Source organism: Entelurus aequoreus, linkage group LG06 (assembly GCF_033978785.1).
Source record: "Entelurus aequoreus isolate RoL-2023_Sb linkage group LG06, RoL_Eaeq_v1.1, whole genome shotgun sequence".
Lineage (NCBI taxonomy): Eukaryota > Metazoa > Chordata > Actinopteri > Syngnathiformes > Syngnathidae > Entelurus > Entelurus aequoreus.
The window spans coordinates 32,490,309-32,516,492 of NC_084736.1; the positions used below are offsets into that span (position 1 = coordinate 32,490,309).

General features: G+C 36.5%; 2 protein-coding genes across 4 annotated transcripts in view; both read left to right on the forward strand.

Moving 5' to 3' along the window:
• coil (coilin p80) overlaps window positions 1–4,021 on the forward strand; it is a 30,209-nt gene extending 26,188 nt beyond the window's left edge. The window contains exons 4-7 of the mRNA XM_062050548.1: window positions 906–953; window positions 1,026–1,095; window positions 3,407–3,495; window positions 3,685–4,021. Coding sequence (XP_061906532.1) covers window positions 906–953; window positions 1,026–1,095; window positions 3,407–3,495; window positions 3,685–3,732 — 255 coding nt within the window. The 3' untranslated portion in view covers window positions 3,733–4,021. The remainder of the gene's footprint in view (window positions 1–905; window positions 954–1,025; window positions 1,096–3,406; window positions 3,496–3,684) is intronic.
• A 5,332-nt stretch (window positions 4,022–9,353) lies between these two features.
• rab11fip4a (RAB11 family interacting protein 4 (class II) a) overlaps window positions 9,354–26,184 on the forward strand; it is a 49,685-nt gene continuing 32,854 nt past the window's right edge. The window contains exons 1-5 of one of the 3 annotated variants that reach the window (XM_062050549.1): window positions 9,354–9,567; window positions 15,847–15,934; window positions 17,458–17,548; window positions 21,661–21,779; window positions 21,927–22,037. In XM_062050549.1, coding sequence (XP_061906533.1) covers window positions 21,718–21,779; window positions 21,927–22,037 — 173 coding nt within the window. In that variant the 5' untranslated portion in view covers window positions 9,354–9,567; window positions 15,847–15,934; window positions 17,458–17,548; window positions 21,661–21,717. Of the gene's footprint in view, window positions 9,568–10,348; window positions 10,362–15,846; window positions 15,935–17,457; window positions 17,549–21,660; window positions 21,780–21,926; window positions 22,038–26,184 lie in introns of those variants that run through there. The other 2 variants (XM_062050551.1, XM_062050550.1) reach the window with 2 other exon arrangements.

Below are 26,184 nucleotides of genomic sequence, written 5' to 3' on the forward strand. Positions count from 1 at the left end.
TAATGTCTGTTTGATGTGATGTAATATCTATGTTTGATGGTGGTAATGTAATGTCTGTTTGATGTGATGTAATATCTTATGTTTGATGGTGGTGATGTAATATCTATGTTTGATGTAGGTGATGTAATATCTGTTTGATGGTGCTAATGTAATATCTGTTTGATGATGATGATGTAATATATGTTTGATGTAGGTGATGTAATATCTGTTTGATTGTGGTAATGTAATATCTTATGTTTGATGATGGTGATGTAATATCTATGTTTGATGGTGATGATTAATATCTATGTTTGATGGTGATGATGTATTATCTATGTTTGATGGTGGTGATGTAATATCTATGTTTGATGGTGGTAATGTAATATCTTATGTTGATGGTGATGATATCTATGTTTGATGGTGGTGATGTAATATCTATGTTTGATGGTGATGATTAATATCTATGTTTGATGGTGGTGATGTAATATCTGTTTGATTGTGGTGATGTAAAATCTCTGTTAGATGGTGGTGATGTAATATCTATGTTTGATGGTGGTAATGTAATGTCTGTGTTTGATGTGATGTAATATCTATGTTTGATTGTGGTGATGTAATATCTATGTTTGATGATGATGATGTAATATCTATGTTTGATGGTGGCGATGTAATATCTATGTTTGATGGTGGTAATGTAATATCTTATGTTTGATGGTGGTAATGTAATATCTTATGTTTGATGGTGGTGATGTAATATCTATGTTCGATGGTGGTGATGTAATATCTATGTTTGATGGTGATGATGTAATATTTGTTTGATGGTGGTGATGTAATATCTATGTTTGATGGTGGTGATGTAATATCTATGTTTGATGGTGATGATGTGATATCTATGTTTGATGGTGATGATGTAATATCTGTGTTGACAGCTGCTGGAGCTGACTGAGAATTACACACCAGAGGTGTCGGGCTACAAGGTGGATACATTGGAATCATTCAGCACCTGCCAGTCAAGTGTCGGGGTTTACTGACATGCATTTGCATTTTAGGAGGGGAGGATGGTGAGTTACGACCCAGTCACCAGACAGATCCAGCTGGAACTTCTTTCTGCCACTCAAGGTAGGACTCATTTGGCATATTTTCTACAAATCTGTCCGACAAGTGCGGCACATACGCAAATGCCCGCCAGTCCCTCAACTTACCAGCTCAGCTTGTCACTCAAAACACTATACATCAAATCAGACCCCCCATTGAACAGTAACACTGTGTTTGAATAAGGGTTGTACGGTGTACCGGTACTAGTAAAGTACCGTGGTAGTAATTAATCAAAAACGGTACTATACTCTGTTTGAAAAGTACCGGTTCCGCTTTTTTTTTTTAACGGGCATGACGGCGCGTCCTCACGTCGTGACATTGCTGGTTTTACGAGCAAAGGAGCATGTTCGGCAGCGCACACACACGGAGTACTTACAAACAGACACAGTGTGTAGACCGAAAAGGGAGAACGCACGCATTTTGCGCCCTCAGGAAGAGGTGCTTTAAGACAGGGCTAGCCAGTTAGCAGCTAACATCCATCCATAATGTTTTATGTACTTCTAAATCACTAAGCCTCTCTTCCATGGCGACAAATTAAGTTTCTTACAAGTATCATCCCTGCAGGACGAGGAACAGCTAAACATGCTTCACTACACACCGTAAGAGGATACAATAGCTCACCGGCGTCACAATGTAAACAAATGCCATGGGTGGATCTACACCTGACATCCACTGTAATGATACCAAGTACAAGCGCATATCTAGTCGATACTACTAGGATTACATCAATATTTTTTATCGTCACAAAATCGTTTTTCCTTTTTTAAAATTCATATTATGTTTATAAAGTCAGGAAATATGTCCCTGGACACATGAGGACTTTGAATATGACCAAGGTATGATCCTGTAACTACTTGGTATCGGATCGATACCTAAATGTGTGGTATCATCCAAAACTAATGTAAACAACAGAAGAATAAGTGATTATTACATTTAACAGAAGTGTAGATAGAACATGTTAAAACAGAAAATAACCAGATATCAACAGTAAATGAACAAGTAGATTAATAAAATTTTTTTACATTTTGTCCCTCATAATGTTGACAAAATAATAGAATGGTAAATGACACAATATGTTACTGCATACGTCAGCAGTCTAATTAGGAGCCTTTGTTTGTTTACTTACTACTAAAAGACAAGTTGTCTCGTATGTTCACTATTTTATTTAAGGACTAAATTATTCTTTAATTGCAATTAGAAATATTTGCTGTGGTATCAATGTGCAATATTTACTGTGGTATCAATGTGCAATGTTTGCTGTGGTATTAATGTACAATGTTTGCTGTGTTATCAAAGTGCAATGTTTACATGTTTGCTGCGGTATCAATGTGAAGTGAAATAAATTATATTTATATAGCGCTTTTCTCTAGTGACTCAAAGCGCTTTTACATAGTGAAACCCAATATGCAATGTGCTGTGGTATCAATGTACAATGTTTACATGTTAGCTGTGGTAGCAATGTAATGTTTACTGTGGTATCAATGTGCAATGTTTACACGTTTGCTGTGGTATCAAAATGCAATGTTTACTGTGGTATCAATGCACAATGTTTGCTGTGGTATCAATGTGCAATGTTTACATGTTTGCTGTGGTATCAATGTGCAATGTTTATATGTTTGCTGTGGTATCAATGTGCAGTGTTTGCATGCTTGCTGTTGTATCAATGTGCAATGTTTGCTGTGGTATCAATGTGCAATGTTTGCATGTTTGCTGTGGTATCAATGGGCAATGTTTACTGTGGTATCAATGTGCAATGTTTACATGTTTGCTGTGGAATCAATGTTTACATGTTTGCTGTGGTATCAATGTTTTACATGTTTGCTGTGGTATCAATCTACAATGTTAGCATGTTTTCTGTGGTATCAATGTGCAGTGTTTGCATGCTTGCTGTGGTATCAATGTGCAATGTTTGCTGTGGTATCAATGTGCAATGTTTGCATGTTTGCTGTGGTATCAATGTGCAATGTTTACTGTGGTATCAATGTGCAATGTTTGCATGTTTGCTGGGTATCAATGTACAATGTTTGCTGTTGTATCAATGAGTAATGTTTACATGTTTGCTGTGGTATCAAAATGCAATGTTTACTGTGGTATCAATGTGCAATGTTTGCATGTTTACTGTGGTATCAATGTGCAATGTTTGCATGTTTGCTGTAGTATCAATGTTTACATGTTTGCTGTGGTATCAATGTGCAATGTTTTTAAGAAAGGTCTCTCCATCAAGTATGAAGTCATCTTCCACTTAAAATACAATAAGATAAAAATGAATCAGTGATTTTTCTGGATCGTATTTTATGGTGGCTTTGATTTCACGTCGACTACGTTTCTTCCACAGAACCTTCAGAGCCCGGTAAATTTGACTTGGTGTATCAGAACCCAGATGGGTCGGAACTTGTGGAGTATGCCGTGCGCAGAGAATCATGGGTAATGCTTGACTTGCTGTAAAAGTCTAGGAAGTGTCACTGACATGCATGGAAAATACATCCACACATATACTGTGTATGTGTGTGTATATATATATGTATGTATGTATGTATGTATTTATGTTATGTATGTATGTATGTATGTATGTGTGTACTGTCATCAAAACATGCTTGTAATTTATGTTCACAGGTAAAAGAGCGATGGGAATCCCTGCTGGAACCAAGACTTATTATTTAAGTGTGTACACTTTTCTGTTCCATATTTGACCATTTTCAGCAGGTTTTACTGAAATCACTTTCATATTTAAATAGTCAAAATCTAGTAGAGAAAAGTCAATTCAAAGTGAACAATTTTTACTAATTGATTGTGCATGATCATTGTTTTATTTCAAATTTATCGTTCTTTGAAATGTACTTTATGTTTGAGATGACATTTTACTGTACTTCTGTGTTTTACAGATATTGTTTTTACTCCTAGGTGTTCCATCATGGTTTATTTTTGTAATAAAACCCGGAAGTCTTTTTTAAGAGAAGTGCTTACTCTTTGAGTCAATTATGTTTATTTGAGGTTTATATAATCATTATTGGCATGAATGTCAAGATAATTCTTGGCTCTTCATGGTTTTGAATGAATTATGATAATGAGTATACAATCTCAATTTAGGAACAACTGGGTGCATATTTTTTACATTTATTTATGATTTTTTTCCACTATACACAGGTTACATAAAAGCTTAAACTTGATCCAATGTTAATATTGTAATTATATACAGTAAATACATGAATAGTTCATAGTTTTTATTTTAATAAAGAGGGACAAAATAACAACAAATCCATAAAAAAAAGCAACACCTCAAGATTAAAGTTGAATTTGTCTTTGATTGAGGAAAATAAGTAGTGAACAACCATGATGGAAGAACTCCGGGACAATAATCACCCTTTGTCCGTGTATAATTGTATTGTGGCCAAACAGCTCAATTTTTGTTTAATCTGACATCACATGGACAAAGATAAGACTTTCTGGAGGAAAGTTCTGTGGTCGGATGAAACAAAAATTGAGCTGTTTGGCCACAATACCCAGCAATATGTTTGGAGGAGAAAAGGTGAGGCCTTTAATCCCAGGAACACCATCCTACCGTCAAGCATGGTGGTGGTAGTATTATGCTCTGGGCCTGTTTTGCTGCCAATGAAACTGGTGCTTTACATAGAGCAAATGGGACAAAGAAAAAGGAGGATTACCTCCAAATTCTTCAGGACAACCTAAAATCATCAGCCCGGAGGTTGGGTCTTGGGCGCAGTTGAGTGTTCCAACAGGACAATGACCACACGTCACAAGTGGTAAAGGAATGGCTAAATCAGGCTAGAATTCCCAAAGTCCTGACTTAAACCCCATTGAGAACATGTGGACAATGCTGAAGAAACAAGTCCATGTCAGAAAACCAACAAATTTAGCTGAACTGCGCCAATTTTGTCAAGAGGAGTGGTCAAAAATTCAAGCGGAAGCTTGCCAGAAGCTTGTGGATGGCAACCAAAAGCGCCTTATTGCAGTGAAACTTGCTAAGGAACATGTAACCAAATATTAACATTGCTGTATGTATACTTTTGACCCAGCAGACTTGGTCACATTTTCAGTAGACCCATCCATCCATCCATTTTCTACCGCTTGTCCCTTTTGGGGTCGCGGGGGTGCTGGAGCCTATCTCAGCTGCATTCGGGCGTAAGGCGGGGTACACCCTGGACAAGTCGCCACCTCATCGCAGGGCCAACACAGATAGACAGACAATATTCACACTCACATTCACACACTAGGGCCAATTTAGTGTTGCCAATCAACCTATCCCCAGGTGCATGTCTTTGGAGGTGGGAGGAATCCGGAGTACCCGGAGGGAACCCACGCAGTCACGGGGAGAACATGCAAACGCCACACAGAAAGATCCTGAGCCCAGGATTGAACTCAGGACTACTCAGGACCTTCTTATTGTGAGTCACATGCACTAACCCCTGTGCCACCGTGCTGCCTTCAGTAGACCCATAATAAATTCATAAAAGAACCAAACTTAATACGTATATATGTTTTTATATGTGTGTGTGTGTATGTATGTGCGTATATACAGGACTGTCTCAGAAAATTATAATATTGTGATAAAGTCCTTTATTTTCTGTAATGCAACTAAAAACATGAAAATGTCATACATTCTGGATTCATTACACATCAACTGAAATATTGCTAGCCTTTTATTATTTTAATATTGCTGATTATGGCATACAGCTTAAAGGCCTGCTGAAACCCACTACCACCGACAATGCAGTCTGATAGTTTATATATCAATGATGAAATCTTAACGTTGCAACACATGCCAATACGGCCGGGTTAACTTATAAAGTGCAATTTTAAATTTCCCGCTAAACTTCCGGTTGAAAACGTCTATGTATGATGACGTATGCGCGTGACGTCAATCGTTGAAACGGAAGTATTCAGACCCCATTGAATCCAATACAAAAAGCTCTGTTTTCATCTCAAAATTCCACAGTATTCTGGACATCTGTGTTGGTGAATCTTTTGCAATTTGTTTAATGAACAATGAAGACTGCAAAGAAGAAAGTTGTAGGTGGGATTGGTGTATTAGTGGCTGGCTGCAGCAACACAACCAGGAGGACTCTGAGTTGGATAGCAGACGCGCTAGCGGCCGACCTCACCTTGACTTCCTCCCTCTCCGGGCCGCCGACCGCATCTATGATCGGGTGAAGTCCTTCGTCGCTCCGTCGATCGCTGGAACGCAGGTGAGCACGGTTGTTGATGAGCAGATGAGGGCTGGCGTAGGTGGATAGCTAATGTTTTTAGCATAGCTCTGTGAGGTCCTGTTGCTAAGTTAGCTTCAATGGCGTCGTTAGCAACAGCATTGTTAAGCTTCGCCAGGCTGGAAAGCATTAACCGTGTAGTCACATGTCCATGGTTTAATAGTATTGTTGATTTTCTGTCTATCCTTCCAGTCAGGGGTTTATTTATTTTGTTTCTATCTGCATTTAAGCCCGATGCTATCACGTTAGCTACGTAGCTAAAGAGCTTTGCCGATGTATTGTCATGGAGATAAAAGTCACTGTGAATGTCCATTTCGCATTCTCGACTCTCATTTTCAGAAGGATATAGTATCCGAGGTGGTTTAAAATACAAATCCGTGATCCACAATAGAAAAAGGAGAAAGTGTGGAATCCAATGAATCCTTGTACCTAAGTTACGGTCAGAGCGAAAAAAGATACGTCCTGCACTGCACTCTAGTCCTTCACTCTCACGTTCCTCATCCACGAATCTTTCATCCTCGCTCAAATCAATGGGGTAATCGTCGCTTTTTCGGTCCGAATCGCTCTCGCTGCATTGAAAACAATGGGGAAATGTGAGGAGCCTTTCAACCTATGACGTCACGCTACTTCCGGTACAGGCAAGGCTTTTTTTTAATCAGCGACCAAAAGTTGCGAACTTTATCGTCGATGTTCTCTACTAAATCCTTTCAGCAAAAATATGGCAATATCGCGAAATGATCAAGTATGACACATAGAATGGATCTGCTATCCCCGTTGAAATACAACAAAAATTCATTTCAGTAGGCCTTTAAGAAAACTAAAAAATCCCATCTCAAAAAATTAGAATATTTCCTCAGACCAAGTAAAAGATAAAGATTTATAACGGCAAAACAAAATCAAACATTTGAAAATGTCAATTAGTGCACTCAGTACTTGGTTGGGAATCCTTCTGCACGGATTACTGCACCAATGCGGCGTGGCATGGAGGCAATCAGCCTGTGGCATTGCTGAGGTGTTATGGATGCCCAGGATGCTTCAATAGCGGCCTTTAGCTCATTTGCATTATTGGGTCTGGTGTCTTTCAGCTTCTTCACAATACCCCACAAATTCTCTATGGGGTTCAGGTCAGGGGAGTTGGCAGGCCAATCGAGGACAGTAATGACATGGTCAGTACACCAGTTACTGGTGGTTTTGGCACTGCTGGATCATGCTGGAAAATGAAATCATCATCTCCTTAGAGCTTTTCAACAGATGAAAGCATGTAGCCGTATTCGCATGGTCAAGCCACTCCTGAACTCAAGACAACGGAAGAAGCGTCTGACTTGGGCTATGGAAAAGAAGCACTGGACAGTTGCAGAGTGGTCCAGAGTCCTGTTTTCAGACGAAAGCAAGTTTTGTATTTCATTTGGAAGTCAAGGCGCTAGAGTCTGGAGGAAGGCTGGAGAGAAGCAAAATCCAAGTTGCTTGAAATCCAGCGTGAAGTTCCCACAGTCAGCAATGGTTTGAGGAGCCATGTCAGTTGCTGGTGTTGGTCCACTGTGTTCCATCAAGTCCAGAGTCAATGCAGCTGTGTACCAAGAGATTTTAGAGCACTACATGCTTCCAACTGTTGAAAAAATATATGGAGATGATGATTTCATTTTTCAGCAGGATCTGGCACCTGCCCACAGTGCCAAAACCACCAGTTTATATACATTACTGTCCTCGATTGGCCTGCCAACTCCCCTGACCTGAACCCCATAGAGAATTTGTGGGGTATTGTGAAGAAGAAGCTGAAAGACACCAGACCCAATAATGCAACTGAGCTAAAGGCCGCTATTGAAGCATCCTGGGCATCCATAACACCTCAGCAATGCCGCAGGCTGATTGCCTCAATGCTACGCCGCAATGATGCAGTAATCCGTGTAAAAGGATTCCCAACCAAGCACTGAGTGCATTAATTGACATTTTCAGATGTTTGATTTTGTTTTGCTGTTATAAATCTTTATTTTTTACTTGGTCTGAGGAAATATTCTAATTTTTTGAGATGGGATATTTGAGTTTTCTTAAGGTGTATGCCATAATCATCAATATTAAAACTATAAAATTCTTGCAATATTTCAGTTGATGTGTAATGAATCCAGAATGTATGACATTTTCATGTTTTTAGTTGCATTACAGAAAATAAAGGACTTTCACAATATTCTAATTTTCTGAGACAGTCCTGTATGTATCAATCCATCCATCCATCCATTTTCTACCGCTTGTCCTTTTTGGGGTCGCGGGGGGTGCTGGAGCCTATCTCAGCTGAATTCGGGCCGGGCGGAAGGCGGGGTACAGCCTGGACAAGTCGCCACCTCATCGCTGGGCCAACACAGATAGACAAACAACATTATATATATATATATATATATATATATATATATATATGATATGTATTCATTATCAATAACTGTATATAACAAATGCATCAATATATGTTTATGCCGAAGAAGGAAAAATCAAAGGACTATTTGAAAGCAGTCAAAAAGGATAATACAGTAAAAAAAAAAAATACTGTAAATGAATGAATTTAGACAATAATTAATGATAATAAGACCTGGCTTTTCATTTGTTTCAAGAGAACATTTTGTAAAAACAATCAAAATGATTGTACATAACTTAATACTTAGACACATCGTGGCAAGACAAGTTTATTTATTGAGCACATTTCGTAGGCAAAACCAAAAAAGAAATAATCCTAAAAGTAATAATTCAAATTAAAAACATAAAATCATTAAAAACTCAGTAAACACACATATAACACAAGGGCATTATGTAAAAGCAGAACTAACGCAATATTTCACACATTTCAAGCTGTAAATGTTGCTCTTCTATTTTTGGTGATCACGAAAAATAGATTATTTTTTATTTTTGAATTGTATTTTTTAAATAATTTAACGGCATTTTGAACGTTTAAGAGACTTGTTTTCACAAAACGTTGCAAGTGGCAAACGACCCTAATGTTATTTAATATGGGCTGAGGACCCAACATCATTAATAATCATAAATTGTCGCCATTTTGCAACATTTAGCGCCCAAACAAGATGAACGTCCTGCTGCTGCTCTTCTTTAAAAATGAACAAACACCCCAAATCAAACAATGGAGGGTCATCTTGTCCGCGACCAGGAAGTGATGCTTATTTTCCTGAGGAAGCTGAAGGAGGTTTTTGATGTCTGTGACGACGATGACGACGGATTTATTCAAGTCACTCATTTGCTGCATTTTGCTCATCAGTTTGGACAAGAAGAGGAGGTGAGAAATGCTCTATAATCGTCTTCATCGCGGGGAAATATGCTTTATAATCGTCTTCATCGCGGGGAAATATGCTTTATAACAGTCCTCATCGTGGGGAGGTATGCTTTATAATCGTCTTCATCACGGGGAAATATGCTTTATAACAGTCCTCATCGTGGGGAGGTATGCTTTATAATCGTCTTCATCACGGAGAAAAAAACTTTATAATCGTCTTCATTGCGGGGAAATAAGCTTTATAATCTTCTTAATCGTGGGGAGGTATGCTTTATAATCGTCTTCATCGCGGGGAAATAAGCTTTATAATCGTCTTCATCGTGGGAGATATTATGATCATCTTTATCGTGGGGAGGTATGCTTTATAATCGTCTTCATCCTGGGGGGATATGCTTTATAATCGTCTTCATCGTGAGGAGATTAAAAAAGCCATCCGTCCATCCATTCTCTACCGCTTGTCCCTTTTTCCACACCATATATTGTGTGTTTGATGCATGTTATGTTGTGATGAACCTTAAGTGTATTCATGTAAAATTACGTCATCACGACAGCAGCACAATAGCCGTAATGCATGTACAATTAAACAAGCGCAAAAATGGTGAAGCGTGGGATTTATCATATGAAGTATGAAATGGAAAAAAAAAACATGTCTATACTGTGGTGGCTGACTACGGGAAGTTAGCCAATGACTTTGGCTTGGGGGGGCGGGACTTCCGGGGAGAGATAGGGAAGTGACGTTGATTATAGGAAGTAAAGCCTTCGAAAAGCCGGGGAAAAGAGTGGAGACCCACATCGGGGTTTGTTGTGTGTTTGTATCGCGTCGTGTGCCGTAAAGACAAGACAAACAAAGAAGTTGTATGATCCTACATTCCTGGAATATTACAATACGTACGTCTATTGATTGGGTGTAGAAATATATCCATCCATTTCTACCGCTTTTCCCCTTTTGGTGTCGCTGTATATAAAAATATATTTTATTTCTCTTCGTACGGTTATGTTGGTGTCTAAAACAGGTTATTGTTAGAGGTAGGGCTGGGCGATATGGCCTTTTATTAATATCTCGATATGTTTAGGCCATGTCACGATACACGATATATATCTCGATATTTTGCCTTAGCCTTAATTGAATGAACACTTGATGCATATAATCACAGCAGTATGATGATTCTATGTGTCTACATTAAAACATTCTTCTTTATACTGCATTGATATATGCTCATTTTCAACTTTCATGGAGAGAGGGAAATCACAACTAAGTCAATTTACCAAAACTGTATTTATTAAACAGTTATTAAGCAGTGGCACAAACATTCATGTAAATTCCAAAACAGAAAGTGCAAGATTGTCAGAGACATTTTAAAACAAGCTATAAGTGCACTTTTGTGCATGATCGACATCACAAAACAACACTAAATTAAAGTGCACTTTTTGTACAGAACGCCACTGCAATATTTTAAAACAAATAAAGTGCACTTTTGTGCATGATGACACACAAGATATTTCAAAAACTGTAAAATAAAAATCAGCTGCATAATAGGAAATACAATCGTGTATGTCCTTTGCTATGTGGTAGGTTACTGCGGACGTTATCTCCTTCTGGTTTTGACAATTTTTTTAAATCTGGAATTGGAAGACGCCAGGCCCAATTTGGTCAGTGCTGGTTGCTCCGGCATTTCGTTGGTGTGGCACCGGCCGGAGATGTTGACATGTGGAATTTCAAGTACTCCTTATTCTCTCACGGGTGACTTTTCAAATGATGCTACAAATTAGTAGTGCTGCTACTTTTTGTAGCAACGCTTTTTCCGCATACTTGACATATTACGGTTGTCTGTTCAACATCTTCCCGCTTGAAGCCAAACCACCGCCAGACGATAGACCCCGTGCTGTTTTTCTTGGGAATTAATTCTTCTTCCTCCATTTGTTACCAGATTCGCACCTTCTCTCTCTCGTATTACCACTCGCACCGCTCTGCTTGCACCACCTGCCACAGCTAACGTTACCCATGCCGCTACCTCTCTGCTCCGCGAGGGCGTATGACGTTGCACGTGCGACAGTATGTGATGTATGTACCAAGGTGCGCTTGTTTTATCTCTCTGTGAGAAGGAGAGACAAAAAAGAGTGAGAAAAGCCTGTAGTGTAATGCCCGCAGCTAAAAGCAACTGCGTGAGAACGTATACTCGAATACTAACGAAATAGTAATTTTCTACATCGCACAGAGACAAAACCGCAATATATTGAGTATATTCGATATATCACCCAACCCTAGTTAGAGGTGGGCGCCACGCCCTCCAAATATCGATACCAGGGAGATATATCGAGTTAGTGTTGGTGTTATGAGATCAATATTTTCCATCATTTTCTATACCCGTCATTATGGTCACATATGAGCTGGAGCCTATCCCAGCTGACTTCAAGCTGGGATATATTTTCAAACATCACACTTATTGACAAGTTAGAGTCTTCTATTAACCACACATGTATGTTTTTATTGTATAATAGACATTGTACACATGTTTTTATAATACAATTAACAATGTGGATGTTTGTTTTTATTGTATAATTGACATTGTACGCATGTTTTTTATTATACAATTTACATAATGTGCATGTTTTATTGTATAATTGACATTATACGCATGTTTTTAATATATAATTAACATAATGTGCATGTTTTATTGTATAATTGACATAGTATGCATGTTTTTTATACAAATAACAATGTGCATGTTTTATTGTATAATTGACATTGTACGCATGGTTTTATTATACAATTAAGATAATGTGCATGTTTTTAATTTACAATTAACATAATGTGCATGTTTTATTGTATGATTGACATTGTCCGCATGTTTTATTATACAATTAACATAATGTGCATGTTTTATTGTATAATTGACATTGTACGCATGTTTTTAGTATGCAATTGACATAATTTGCATATTTTTAATATACAATTAACTAGAGCTGCAGCTATCGATTATTTTAATAATCGAGTATTCTATTGAATATCCCGATCGATTAATCGATTAATCGAATAAATCATATTTTTCCTTAATTAAGGTTCAATTATACATGTTAAGCTGTGCCCTCAATTATTGCGTTTGGCTTAATTGTCTTTTATTTCCTAAATGCTTGTTTTCATTAAAAAGTTTAAGTACCAATGATTGTCACACACACACTATTGAAGGCTGACACGCACAGCTGAAATGCGTCTGTGGTTGATTGTGTTAATAAAAACAAAAAGCTCTCACAGCCCTATGTGCTGTGTGGTGTGACCGCATAAACAAAGTTCTTGTCTCTCGTGCGGGTTTAATGATTATTATACGGTGCCGTTTAAACGTTGGTTTCTCCACGCAAATCCGCTGGGCTGTTTTCAACCTGCCAACAATACATAAACAATATAAAAAGACAAACCACTTAATAATGATAACAACAGTTTAAAATGTAAAGAATGCAATACAGTTCATTGCATTCATTGCATGCAAAATGGTAATTTAATGTTAATTTTGCCATCATAACATATTTGAGATGAAAACACATACAGTATATAAAATTAGTTCAAAATGAATATTCCCTGAGAAAGTTAAAATAAAAATATATTTTTAGTATCAAAAATAAAACAAGAACGGTTTTCATTATATCAAACATAAAAAGTGGATTAGGTAGTGCATTTAATACTGCATTTGAAATGTGCAACTTCATATTCAGAACCAATATGGCTGACAGGAACTTGGCACACAAGTCCTACCACTGTGAACAATGACTTGACACTCTTAAATTCTACAGAGAAAATAGTGGCTGCAAGTGCAAGCTATGCAAGTAGCATGTGGTTGCATGACTTGAATAACCCGAATAACTTTGCACGACTACTGGTTACTAATGAAAGGCTAATTGAATACGACAGCTCAGATAGCGTTGTTAGTTTTCAACACCTTTTGGCGGCATTTGATGACTTTGCGGGAGTGAGAGAACATATCCCGGTTATCATAATGGATTACATTTATTTTACTAACAACTTTTGCGTTTACATTTGACAATAGATGACTTACCTCACCTTCGGACGGCCCTCAAATCGGATGCTTTCTCGACAGCTGCTACAGCATCGAACTTGTGCTATTGTGGTATGCGAGCTCCACTTTGCAATGTTTTCATACTACTGCGTTTTCCTTCCAAGAAGGTGTGGGAACACTTCACAATAAAATGTGAAGTGTTCCCACACCTTCTTCATTCCCTCGTTTTGCTATGGCTCTTGTCCACTGCTTTCTGTGGCGTCCGCCATTGCAAGTTATGTCGGCGAAAAACTTTTCTAAACTTAAGCGTTTTAAAAGAGCGGTGTTGTGCAGTGCAGGGGACGTATGATCTATGACGCAAAATGCCGTAAAAAAAACTTGACGCCTCGAGGCAGCAAAAATTCCTCGAATATATTTTGTGATCGAATTACTCGAGTTACTCGAGGAATCGTTTCAGCTCTACAATTAACATAACACACATGTCTTTATTGTATAATTGACATTTTATCCATGTTTTATGTATAATTGACATTTTACGCATGTTTGATATACAATTAACATTATGTGCATGTTTTTATTGTATAATTGAAATTAAAATGGATGGATGTTTTTATTGTGTAATTGACATTTCATTAATATATTTGTATGGGTCGTGGTTAGGGTCTTGCATGGCAGCTCCCGCATCAGTGTGTGAATGTGTGTGTGAATGTGGAAATAGTGTCAAAGGGCTTTAAATACCTTGAAGGTAGAAAAGCGCTGTACAAGTATAACCTATTTACAATTTTTAATACAATATTAACATAACATGCATGCTTTTATTGTATAGCCGACATTTAATGCATGCTTTTGTTATACAATTAACCACAAATGCATATATTTATTGTATAATTGACATTTTATACATGTTTTAAATATACAATTAACATATTATGCATTGTATAATTGACATTTCATGCATGTTTTTAGTATACATTGACCGTAACATGCATTGACCGTAACATGCATGTTTTATTACTCAATTAACATAAAATGCATGTATGATAACAATTTCATGTGTATTTTTACCACAATTAACCACACATGCATGTTTTAAATGGACATTTCAAGCATGATTTTAACACAATTAATCACACATGCATGTTTTAAATTGACATTTCATGCATGATTTGAACACAATCACACATACATGTTTTAAATGGAAATTTCATGCATGATTTTAACACAATCACACATGCAAGTTTTAACACAATCATCCATGCATGTTTTAAAATGGACATTTCATGCATGTTTTTAACACAATCACACAAACATGTTTTTAACACAGTTAATCACATATGCATGTTTTAAATGGACATTTCAAGCATGATTTTAACATAATTAATCACACATGCATGTTTTAAAATGACATTTCATGCATGTTTTTAACAATTAATCACACATGCATGTTTTAAATCGACATTTCATGCATGATTTTAACAATCACACATGCATGTTTTAAATGGACATTTCATGCATGATTTTAACACAATCACACATGCATGTTTTAAATGAAAAATTCAAGCATGATTTTAATATACAATTAACATAACATGCATGTTTTGTTGTAGAAATAAAATTGCATGCATATTTTTATTATACAATGACCATAGCATGCATGCTTTTTTACTAATTAACATAACTTGCATGTTTTTATTATACAATTATCATTTCATGCATTATTTTGTTATACAGTTAACATAACATGCAGGGTTTTATTACATATGTATCATTTAATGCATGTTTTTGTTATACAGTTAACATAATATGCAGGTTTTGTTATACAACTGAAATTGCATGCATATTTTTATTAGACAGCGACCATACATGCAAATTTGTATTATGTAAGTATAATTTCATGCATGTTTTTATTATACAGTCACCATAACATGCAGGCTTTTATTATAAAGTTAACACAACTTGCATGTTTTATCATACAAATAACATGACATACTTCAAAAACGGCACCAAGGGTTGAGACATGTAGCATGTCGGGGGTTGGTGACGTCTCTCCCTGATAACTTTAATCTTGAATTACTCAAGAAGAAAACTGTACAATGGATAATCGAACGATAAAAAACATGTAACGATTAGGACTTTTTTAACAGAGTTTTGTGTGGGGTGAGTTACCAAACCCACGCAGTCAGTACTATAAAAAAAATGTTGCATTCGTAACAGAGAACATTTAATTACGTTACCAAAGAAAAGCTTGTAATTTGTGAGGTTTGTCTTGCAGGTGAAGACCTTCATCGGCTTCCTGAATCCTTACACTCACGGGAAGCTTCATTTCAAAGACTTTTGTCGTGGTGTGTTCGCCATCAAAGGTAAGTACATAACTGACTGAACTTTGCTGGAATCGTTGGATGAACATTAATAAACTTTATCTCAGTAAAATGAGTTGTTATCCAAACTGCAGAAAGTACACCCTTTGAGTGCAGCTGAAGTACAAAATACATGTTAAAAAGTGACACAATAATATGTGTATATATATTAGGGCTGGGCGATATGGCCTTTTTTTAATATCTAGATATTTTTAGGCCAAATCGCGATACACGATATATATCTCGATATTTTGCCTTAGCCTTGAATGAACACTTGATGCATATAATCACAGCAGTATGAGGATTCTATGTGTCTACATTAAAACATTCTTGTTCATACTGCATTAATATACGTATGCTAATTTAAATTTTTCATGCAGAGAGGGAAATCACAACTAAGTCAATTTAGCAAAACTGTATTTATTAAAGTTATTAAGCAGCGGCACAAACATTCATGTCATTTCCAAAACAGAAAGTGCAAGATTGTCAGAGACATTTAAAAAAAAGCTATAAGTGCACTTTAGTGAATGATGTCACTAAGATGACATTTCAAAACAACACTAAATTAAAGTGCACTTTTTGTACAGAACGCCACTACAATAGTTTAAAACAAATAAAGCGCACTTTTGTGCATGATGTCACACAAGATATTTCAATAAGTGTCACATAAAAATGAGCTGCATATCAAATAGTATATGTCCTACGGTGTTGATGTGGAAATAGTTGCTTCGGCATTTAGTTGGTGTGGCACCGAACGGAGATGTTGACATGTAAAGACATATTCCCGCTTGAAGCCAAACCACCAGTCAGACGATGGATCCCATGCTATTTTTTCTTGGGAATTAATTATTCCTCAATTTGTTACCAGATTTTGCACCTTCTTTCTCTCGTATTACCACTCAAACCACACCGTTAGCTGTTAGGATCACAGCTAACGTTACCATGTCCGCTTCCCTGTCTGCTACGCGGGAGCGTTTGACGTTGCTCACGTGGACAGTATGTGACGTATGTAAGAAGGTGCGCTTGTTTTAAGTCTCTGTGAGAAGGAGAGACAGGAAAGAGTGAGAAAGGCATGCAGTTTAAAAAGCAACTGCGTGAGAACGTATACTCGAATATCACGATATATAGACAAACCCGCGATATATCGAGTATATCGATATATCGCCCAGCCCTAATTTATATATGCATAAATATATATATATATATATATACATGTATATATATATATATATATATACATATATATATATATATATATATATATATATATATTATATATATATATATATATATATATATATATATATATAATATATATATATATATTATATATATATATATATACACACACATACAAAACTAGTGAAAGTGTGACTTGAACAATGAGATGACCTAAAGACAACAAGACAGATTTATTCCGTCACATCAGAAGTTTTAATCACAACATACTTCAGTAAAATGAACACGTCCATTCTGAACAATTCCAGCCCATCTTACTTTTTATTGTCCTCCGTTTGTCCTGGTAGGTTACGAAGAGATATTAAAGATGGTTTTGAGTCCTCGCAGGCTGACGTCTCAGCAAGCAGTTCTGACGGGACAGTTTCTTACCCGAGCCAGGTAAAGTCCTGATATCGGACTCGGTTACCCTCAAGATGAGAATACAGATTGTATTATCATTTTAAGACTGAAGCAATCGATTCTGTCTCAGAACCAGCCAATGAGGCGGTTTCAGTCTTAAATCGCCGGAAGTGAGTCTTGAGTTTTGAAACAAACAATATTTCTGTACTTAATATTTTCACACTGATTTTTAAAATGTTGTACTTCAACAAACTGAATTTTCAAACACATACATTTTGCCCACACATTTTTATTCAATCCAGTTTCCCGCATAAGTTCATGTAAAACAAATCAGTTCACAAAATTCAAACGCAAAAAGTTCAGTTACATAAATTCAGTGTCCAAAAAAAAGCTTTTGCAATAAATAAAAAAATGAACCTCCAACGTAGCATACATGCTAGCGAGGGTTGTATACCAGTACTCATATAGTATCATGGTACTAATGAAATCAAAAAACGGTACTACACTCTGTTTGAAAAGTACCGGCTCCCCATATTTTATTTTATTTTATTATTTTAACAGGCATGACGGCGCGTCTTCACGTTATGGACACTGCTGGTTTTACGAGCAGAGGAGCATGTTCGGCAGCGCACACATACGGAGTACTTACAAACAGGACACAGTGTGTAGACAGAAAAGGGAGAACGGACGCATTTTTGCCTAAAAACTAAAGATAAAGGTGAAGTTATAACACTGAAAACACCTTCAGGAAGAGGTGCTTTAAGACATGGCTAGCTAGCTAGCAGCTAACATCCATCCACAGTCGGCAGTGTTTTAGCTACTATTAAATCAGTAATCCTCGCCTCCATGGTGACAAATAAAGTACGTTTTTTACAAGTATCACTGGAGGACGAGGAATAGCTAAACATGCTTCACTACACACCGTAGCTCACCGCCGTCACCGCTAATGACGCCGTTCCTGAATGTAAAACAAATGCCATGGGTGGATCTACACCTGACATCCACTGTAATGATACCAAGTACAAGAGCATATCTAGTCGATACTTACTATAATAACATCGATATTTTTTATCGTCACAAAATCTTTTTTCCTTTTTAAAAAAATGTATATTATGTTTATAAACTCATGAAATACGTACCCGGACACATGAGGACTTTGAATATGACCAAAGTAGGATCCTGTAACTACTTGGTATCGGATCGATACCTAAATTTGTGGTATCATCCAAAAACTAATGTAAAGTATTAAACAACAGAAGAATAAGTGATTATTACATTTGAACAGAAGTGTAGATAGAACATGTTAAAACAGAAAATAACCAGATATTAACAGTAAACTAAAAAGTAGATTATTAATATATTGTTTACAGCTCGTCCCTCGTAATGTTGACAATATAATAGAATGATAAATGACACCATATGTTACTGCATACGTCAGCAGACTAATTAGGAGCCTTTGTTTGTTTACTTACTACTAAAAGACAAGTTGTCTAGTATGTTCACTATTTTATTTAAGGACTAAATTGCAATAATAAACATATGTTTAAAGGCCTACTGAAATGAATTTTTTTTTATTCAAACGGGGATAGCAGATCCATTCTATGTGTCATACTTGATCATTTCGCGATATTGCCATATTTTTGCTGAAAGGATTTTGTAGAGAACATCGACGATAAAAGATCGCAACTTTTGGTCGCTGATAAAAAAAGCCTTGCCTGTACCGGAAGTATCGTGACGTCACAGGTTGAAGGGCTCCTCACATTTCCCCATTGTGTTTTCAATGCAGCGAGAGCGATTCGGACCGAGAAAGCGACGATTACCCCATTAATTTGAGCAGGGCCGGCCCGTGGCATAGGCCGTATAGGCAAATGCTAAGGGCGCCGTCCATCAGGGGGCGCCACGCCAGTGCCACAAATGTTGGAGGAAAAAAAAAAAAGAAAGAAAAAAAAAAGTTGGTACTATTATTTCTAAATACATAAAATAATCCCACGTTAATTAAAATGCAAAGTAAAGCCTATTTAATAGAAATATTATTTGTTACAACATTACGCCCCCCCTCCCCCGGCACGGTGCGCCCCCTCCCTTCCCGTATCATGACTCTTTTTGGACGTCACCACATAAAAAAAATCAACACAAGATGTCAAAACGGCCAAAACTGTCAGGTGCCCAGGGGAGAAAAGAAGGGGAGAAACGAGAAAAAGACAGAGGTAGCAGGTAGGTAACGTTAGCCTACATGAAATTATTTGTCTGTTACAGAATGTGATAGTAACCTGTATTTTTAGCATTAAGCTAATGTTACATGATTCGGCAATTGCTAATCAATAAATAGCTAGTTCTGTTTTAACGTCGGGTTAATATTGTGGAGGGGGCTAAATTGTTATGGAAAATAATAATGTAACGTTAGGTAATTACAGTACTCCCTGGTGTACAGTAATTTGTAAGTCATTCTAGTTAATGCAATATTAAAAAGCACAAATAGAGAACTCTGTAGGATCCCCTTTTTTTTGTAATATAGTTGTTAAAGTCATACTGGTTTGATATCTTGTTTTGTGCAGTGCCTTATTTATATTGTATTTTTAATTTATTTTATGCAACTTGTTGACACGTTTTGTTTTGTGTTTATGTATGTAAAAAATATTGTATTTCATATATTCATTTTTTGTATTCATTTATTTATCCATATATTTTTTTTTATCTTGTTAACTATTCTGATTGTTAATTTGCTTTCTTTAAGTAAAAAAAAAGGTCAAAGACAAAGCTATTCGGTTTCTTGTGAGTATATACACTTCACTGCCGATGTGGGGGGGCGCCACCTAAAATCTTGCCTAGGGCGCCAGATTGGTTAGGGCCGGGCCTGAATTTGAGCCAGGATGAAAGATTCGTGGATGAGGAACGTAAGAGTGAAGGACTAGAGTGCAGTGCAGGACGCATCTTTTTTCGCTCTGACCGTAACTTAGGTACAAGCTGGCTCATTGGATTCCACCACTCTCTCCTTTTTCTGTTGTGGATCACGGATTTGTATTTTAAACCACCTCGGATACTATATCCTCTTGAAAATGAGAGTCGAGAACGCGAAATGGACATTCACAGTGACTTTTATCTCCACGACAATACATCGGCGAAACACTTTAGCTACGGAGCTAACCTGATAGCATCGGGCTTAACTGCATATAGAAACAAAATAAATAAGCCCCTGACTGGAAGGATAGACAGAAAATCAACAATACTATTAAACCTTGGACCTGTAAATACACGGTTAATGCTTTCCAGCCTGGCAAAGCTTAAATTGAAGCTAACTTAGCAACGGGACCTCACAGAGCTATGCTAAAAACATTAGCTATCCACCTACGCCAGCCAGCCCTCATCTGCTCATCAACACCCGTGCTCACCTGCGTTCCAGCGATCGACGGAGCGACGAAGGACTTCACCCGATCACAGATGCGGTCGGCGGCTAGGGTCGGATAGCGCGTCTGCTATCCAAGTCAAAGTCCTCCTGCTTGTGTTGCTGGAGCCAGCCGCTAATACACCGATCCCACCTACAACTTTCTTCTTTGCAGTCTTCATTGTTCAATGAACAAATTGCAAAAGATTCACCAACACAAATGTCCAGAATACTGTGGAATTTTGAGATGAAAACAGAGCTTTTTGTATTGGATTCAATGGAGTCCGAATACTTCCGTTTCAACGATTGACGTCACGCGCATACGTCATCATACATAGACGTTTTCAACCGGAAGTTTAGCGGGAAATTTAAAATTGCACTTTATAAGTTAACCCGGCCGTATTGGCATATGTTGCAATGTTAAGATTTCATCATTGATATATAAACTATCAGACTGCGTGGTCGGTAGTAGTGGGTTTCAGTAGGCCTTTAATGTATCCTGAGATTTTTTGTTAAAATAAAGCCAATAATGACATTTTTTAGTATTGAAAAGTATCGAAATACATTTTGGTACCGGTACCAGTATTGGGACAACCTTAATGCTAGCATACAAAAACCTTTTACCCGTAGTTGACTGATCTGGGGCGCTACAACAGTAACATGTTTTTTGAAATCTTACAAAGTTAGTCTCATTGACAGTAGTCGTTTGGCTCCCACAATGTTCAATTTTATAAATGCCTTTTCCTTCATTTCCTTTTTTTGCGCACAGCCTTCCCTAGAACACAGTGGTCATGATGAAGAAGGTGGTGGAAATGAGGTGTGTGAAATGGAAAAGTGCAGTGAAAATGACAACATGGCAGACATTCTGGAGCCGGCATGGCAGAAGTGGTCAGTTCCAGAAATAAACACAATGAAATATCTCTTTCACATGTTACATACTATTACTACAGTTCAGGAAGTGATGTTCCAGCAATCATGCTGAGCTTCTTTGTTGACGTTACCTACGTTAAAACAAGGGAAATGTTGCATCTCCAGTGAGGAGCAGTTTGAAGACTACGGGGAAGGAGACGACGTAGAGTACACTCCAAGCAGCCCGACACCTGACCAGGACAGCCAAGCTCCTTCGGGATCCTCCCACCCACCAAGGTTTGGGACTTGGAGACCAAATATGAAAATGTCATATCACGCTTAATGGATGGATGAATATGTTTACCCTCTTCAGTTTTAATTTGTAAAAGTTGTAATGTTTTTTTTAATGATTAAGAAAAAAAAACGTACGTTGGGTGCATCGCGTTTGGTTTTTTTGACGTCACGCAAATTCACTCGTCATATTGCTTTGAGTATCGATGGATCTGTCTAAGAGAACAGAGCCTCTTTTAATGTACACAATTCAATATCTCATAAAGTAATGTGGTTATTCAAGTTAAGAGAAAACGTTGCAATGTTGACAACATTGCAAGGCGGATTTTTTCTTTAAAACGGTCATTGCTAAAAAAAAAAAAAAAAAAGTAATAATGAATCAAAATCAGTTGTTATGAGTTCAAGGCTCCAATTATTTCACATCAAGTATTCCACTTTGAATTGTTTTTTGAGAATATACAGCAAATTTTGTGTTTGCCATAAAAAAAAAGTTTTCTATGACAAAACATACAATAAACAAACAAAACATATATATACAGTATATATATATATAAACTCATAATTGATGAATAGATATGAAGATGATCTAGAGATTTAGGGGTTAAAAGTGAAAATAATAATAATGTTGATTTATTTTAAACACTTTAATGATTGAGTCTCTTTTGGATTCCTGAGAATTCAAGTGGGAATTAGATTTTCAATTGGTCATTGCTCCAATAATAACAACAAATTAAAATCAATGTTATGAATTATTGACATACATTAATTCACATCAAATATTCCACTTTGAATTTTTTTTGGAGGAAAATAATGCATATTTTGTGTGTTTGCCATAAAAAATACGATGTGTTTTCTAACAAAAAAGGGCATAAAACAACATAAAAATAATGCTATAAACTGTTAATCGAGATTTAACTTTTGAAAAAAAATGTATGACTTAGTTTTAACACTTTGATGAGTGGCTCCCTTTTGGATCTCCAAGAGTTTTAGTATTATTTTGTTTAAAACTCATTGCTCAAATAATAGCAATGAATCGATGTTATGAATTATTAACCTGTTTAAAATTACTTCACATCAAATATTCCACTTTGAATTATTTTTTGAAAAAATATAGCAAATTTTGTGTGTTTGCCATAAAAAACTTAAGTTTTCTATAACAAAACATACAATAAACAAAAAAATATATATATAAAAAGTCATAGTCGATGAATAGTTATGAAGATGATCTACAGATTTAGGGGTTAAAAGTACAAATAATAATAATGTAGATTTATTTTTAACACTTTTATGATTGGGTCTCTTTTGGATTCCTGAGAATTCAAGTGGGACTTTGTTGTTTAAACGGTCATTGCTCCAATAATAACAAATTAAAATCAATGTTGTTATGAATTATTGACATATGTTCCTTCATATCTAATATTCCACTTTGAATTATTTTTGGAGGAAAATAATGGATATTTTGTGTTTTTGCCATAAAAAACTGTGTGTTCTATAACAAAAAAGTGCATAAAACAACATCAAAATAATAATAAAAACTGTTAATCGAGTTGATCTGGAGAGTTAAGCGTTGTAAAAAAATGTATGACTTAGTATTAACACTTTGGATCTCCAAGAGTTTTAGTATCGTTTTGTTTAAAACTCATTGCTCAAATAATAGCAATTAATTAAAATCAATGTTATGAATTATTAACCTGTTTAAAATTACTTCACATCAAATATTACACTTTAAATTAATTTTTGAGAAAATATAGCAAATTTTGAGTGTTTGCCATAAAAAAAAAGAAGGAAGTTTTTCTATGACAAAACAAAACCAACAAAAAATATATATAAAAACTCATAATTGATAAATAGATATGAAGATTATCTAGAGCAGGGGTCTCAAACTCAATTTACCTGGGGGCCACTGGATGCAGAAACTGGGTGAGGCTGGGCCGCAAGAAAAGATTTCCTAAAAAAATGTAACATGCACTTTTTAATGAATTCACCTTCTTTGAATGGCTATCCCGCCCTTTTCCGGGAGACTCCCGAATTTCAGTGCCCCTCCCGACAATCTCCCGGGGCAACCATTCTCCCGAATTTGTCCCTATTTTCACCCGGACAACAATATTAAGGGTGTGCCGTTAAAGCACTGCCTTTAACGTCCTCTACAACCTGTGGTCGCGTCCGCATTTTCACCATACAAACAGCGTGCCGGCCCAGTCACATGATGTATGAGGGTTCTGCAGACACACGTAAGTGACTGCAAGACATACTTGATCAACAGACATACAGGTCACACTGAGGGTGGACGTATAAACAACTTTATCACTGTTACAAATATGCGCCACACTGTGAACCCACACCAAACAAGAATGACAAACACATTTCGGGAGAACATCCGCACCATAAGACAACATAAACACAACAGAACAAATACCCAGGACACCTTGCAGCCCTAACTCTTCCGGGCTACAATATACACCCCCGCTACCACCAAACCCCGCCCACCTCAACCAATGCACGGGGGGGTATATTGTAGCCCGGAAGAGTTAGGGCTGCAAGGTGTCCTGGGTATTTGTTCTGTTGTGTTTATGTTGTGTTACGGTGCGGATGTTCTCCCGAAATGTGTTTGTCATTCTTGTTTGGTGTGGGTTCACAGTGTGGCGCATATTTGTAACAGTGTTAAACTTGTTTATACGGCTACCCTCAATGTGACCTGTGTGGCTGTTGATCAAGTATGTCTTGCAGTCACTTACGTGTGTGTACAGAAGCCAAATACAACATGTGACTGGGCTGGCACGGTGTTTGTACAGGTTGTAGAGGGCGCTAAAGGCAGTGCCATCACGGCACGCCCTTAATATTGTTGTTTGGGTGAAAATCGGCAGACATTCGAGAGAATGGTTGCCCTGAAATTCGGGAGTCTCCCGGAAAAATCGGGAGGGTTGGCAAGTATGACGCTGTCAAGCGCCATTCATATACAACTCGTGGGCCGCACTAACATTAAATTTTCATATTAAGGTGTGGGCTGCAAAATAACGTCTCGCGGGCCGCAATTGGCCCGCGGGCCGCGTGTCTGAGAACCCTGATCTAGAGAGTCAGGGGTTAAAAGTAAAAATAATAATAATAATGTTGATTTATTTTAAATACTTTTATGATTGGGTCTCTTTTGTATTCCTGAGAATTCAAGTTGGAATTTGTTTTTTAAACGGTCATTGCTCCAATAACAACAAGTTAAAATCAATGTTGTTATGAATTATTGACATACATTGCTTCACATCTAATATTCCACTTTGAATTATTTTTTGACAAAATATAACATATTTTGTGTGTTTGCCATAAAAAACTGTGTTCTCTAACAAAAATGTACATAAAACAACATCAAAATAATAATAAAAACTGTTAATCGATTTGATCTAGAGAGTTAAGCTTTGATAAAAAAATGTATGACTTATTTTAACACTTTGGCTCTCCAAGAGTTTTAGTATTGTTTTGTTTAAAACTCATTGCTCAAATAATATCGATGTTATGAATAATTAACCTGTTTAAAATTTCTTCACATCAAATATTCCACTTTGAATTATTTTTGGAGGAAAATAATGCATATTTTGTGTGTTTGCCATAAAAAACTGTGTTCTCTAACAAAAAAGGGCATAAAACAACATCAAAATAATAATAAAAACTGTTAATCGAGTCTATCTACAAATTTAAGCGTTGGAAAAAAATGTATGACTTAGTTTGAACACTTTGATGAGTGGCTCCCTTTTTAGATCTCCTAGAGTTTTAGTATTGTTTTAGTTTAAAACTCATTGGTCAAATAATAGCAACAAATTAAAGTCGATGTTATGAATTATTAACCTGTTTAAAATTACTTCACATCAAATATTAAACAAAAAATTATTTTTTGAGAAAATATAGCAAATTTTGTGTGTTTGCCATAAAAAAACAAAGTATTCTATGACAAAACATACAATAAACAAACAAACAAAAAATATATAAACTCATAATCGATGAATAGATATGAAGATGATCTAGAGATTTAGGGGTTGAAAGTAAAAATAATAATAATAATAATGTTGATTTATTTTAAACACTTTTATGATTGGGTCTCTTTCGGATTCCTGAGAATTCAAGTTGGAATTTGTTTTTTAAACGGTCATTGCTCCGATAATAACAA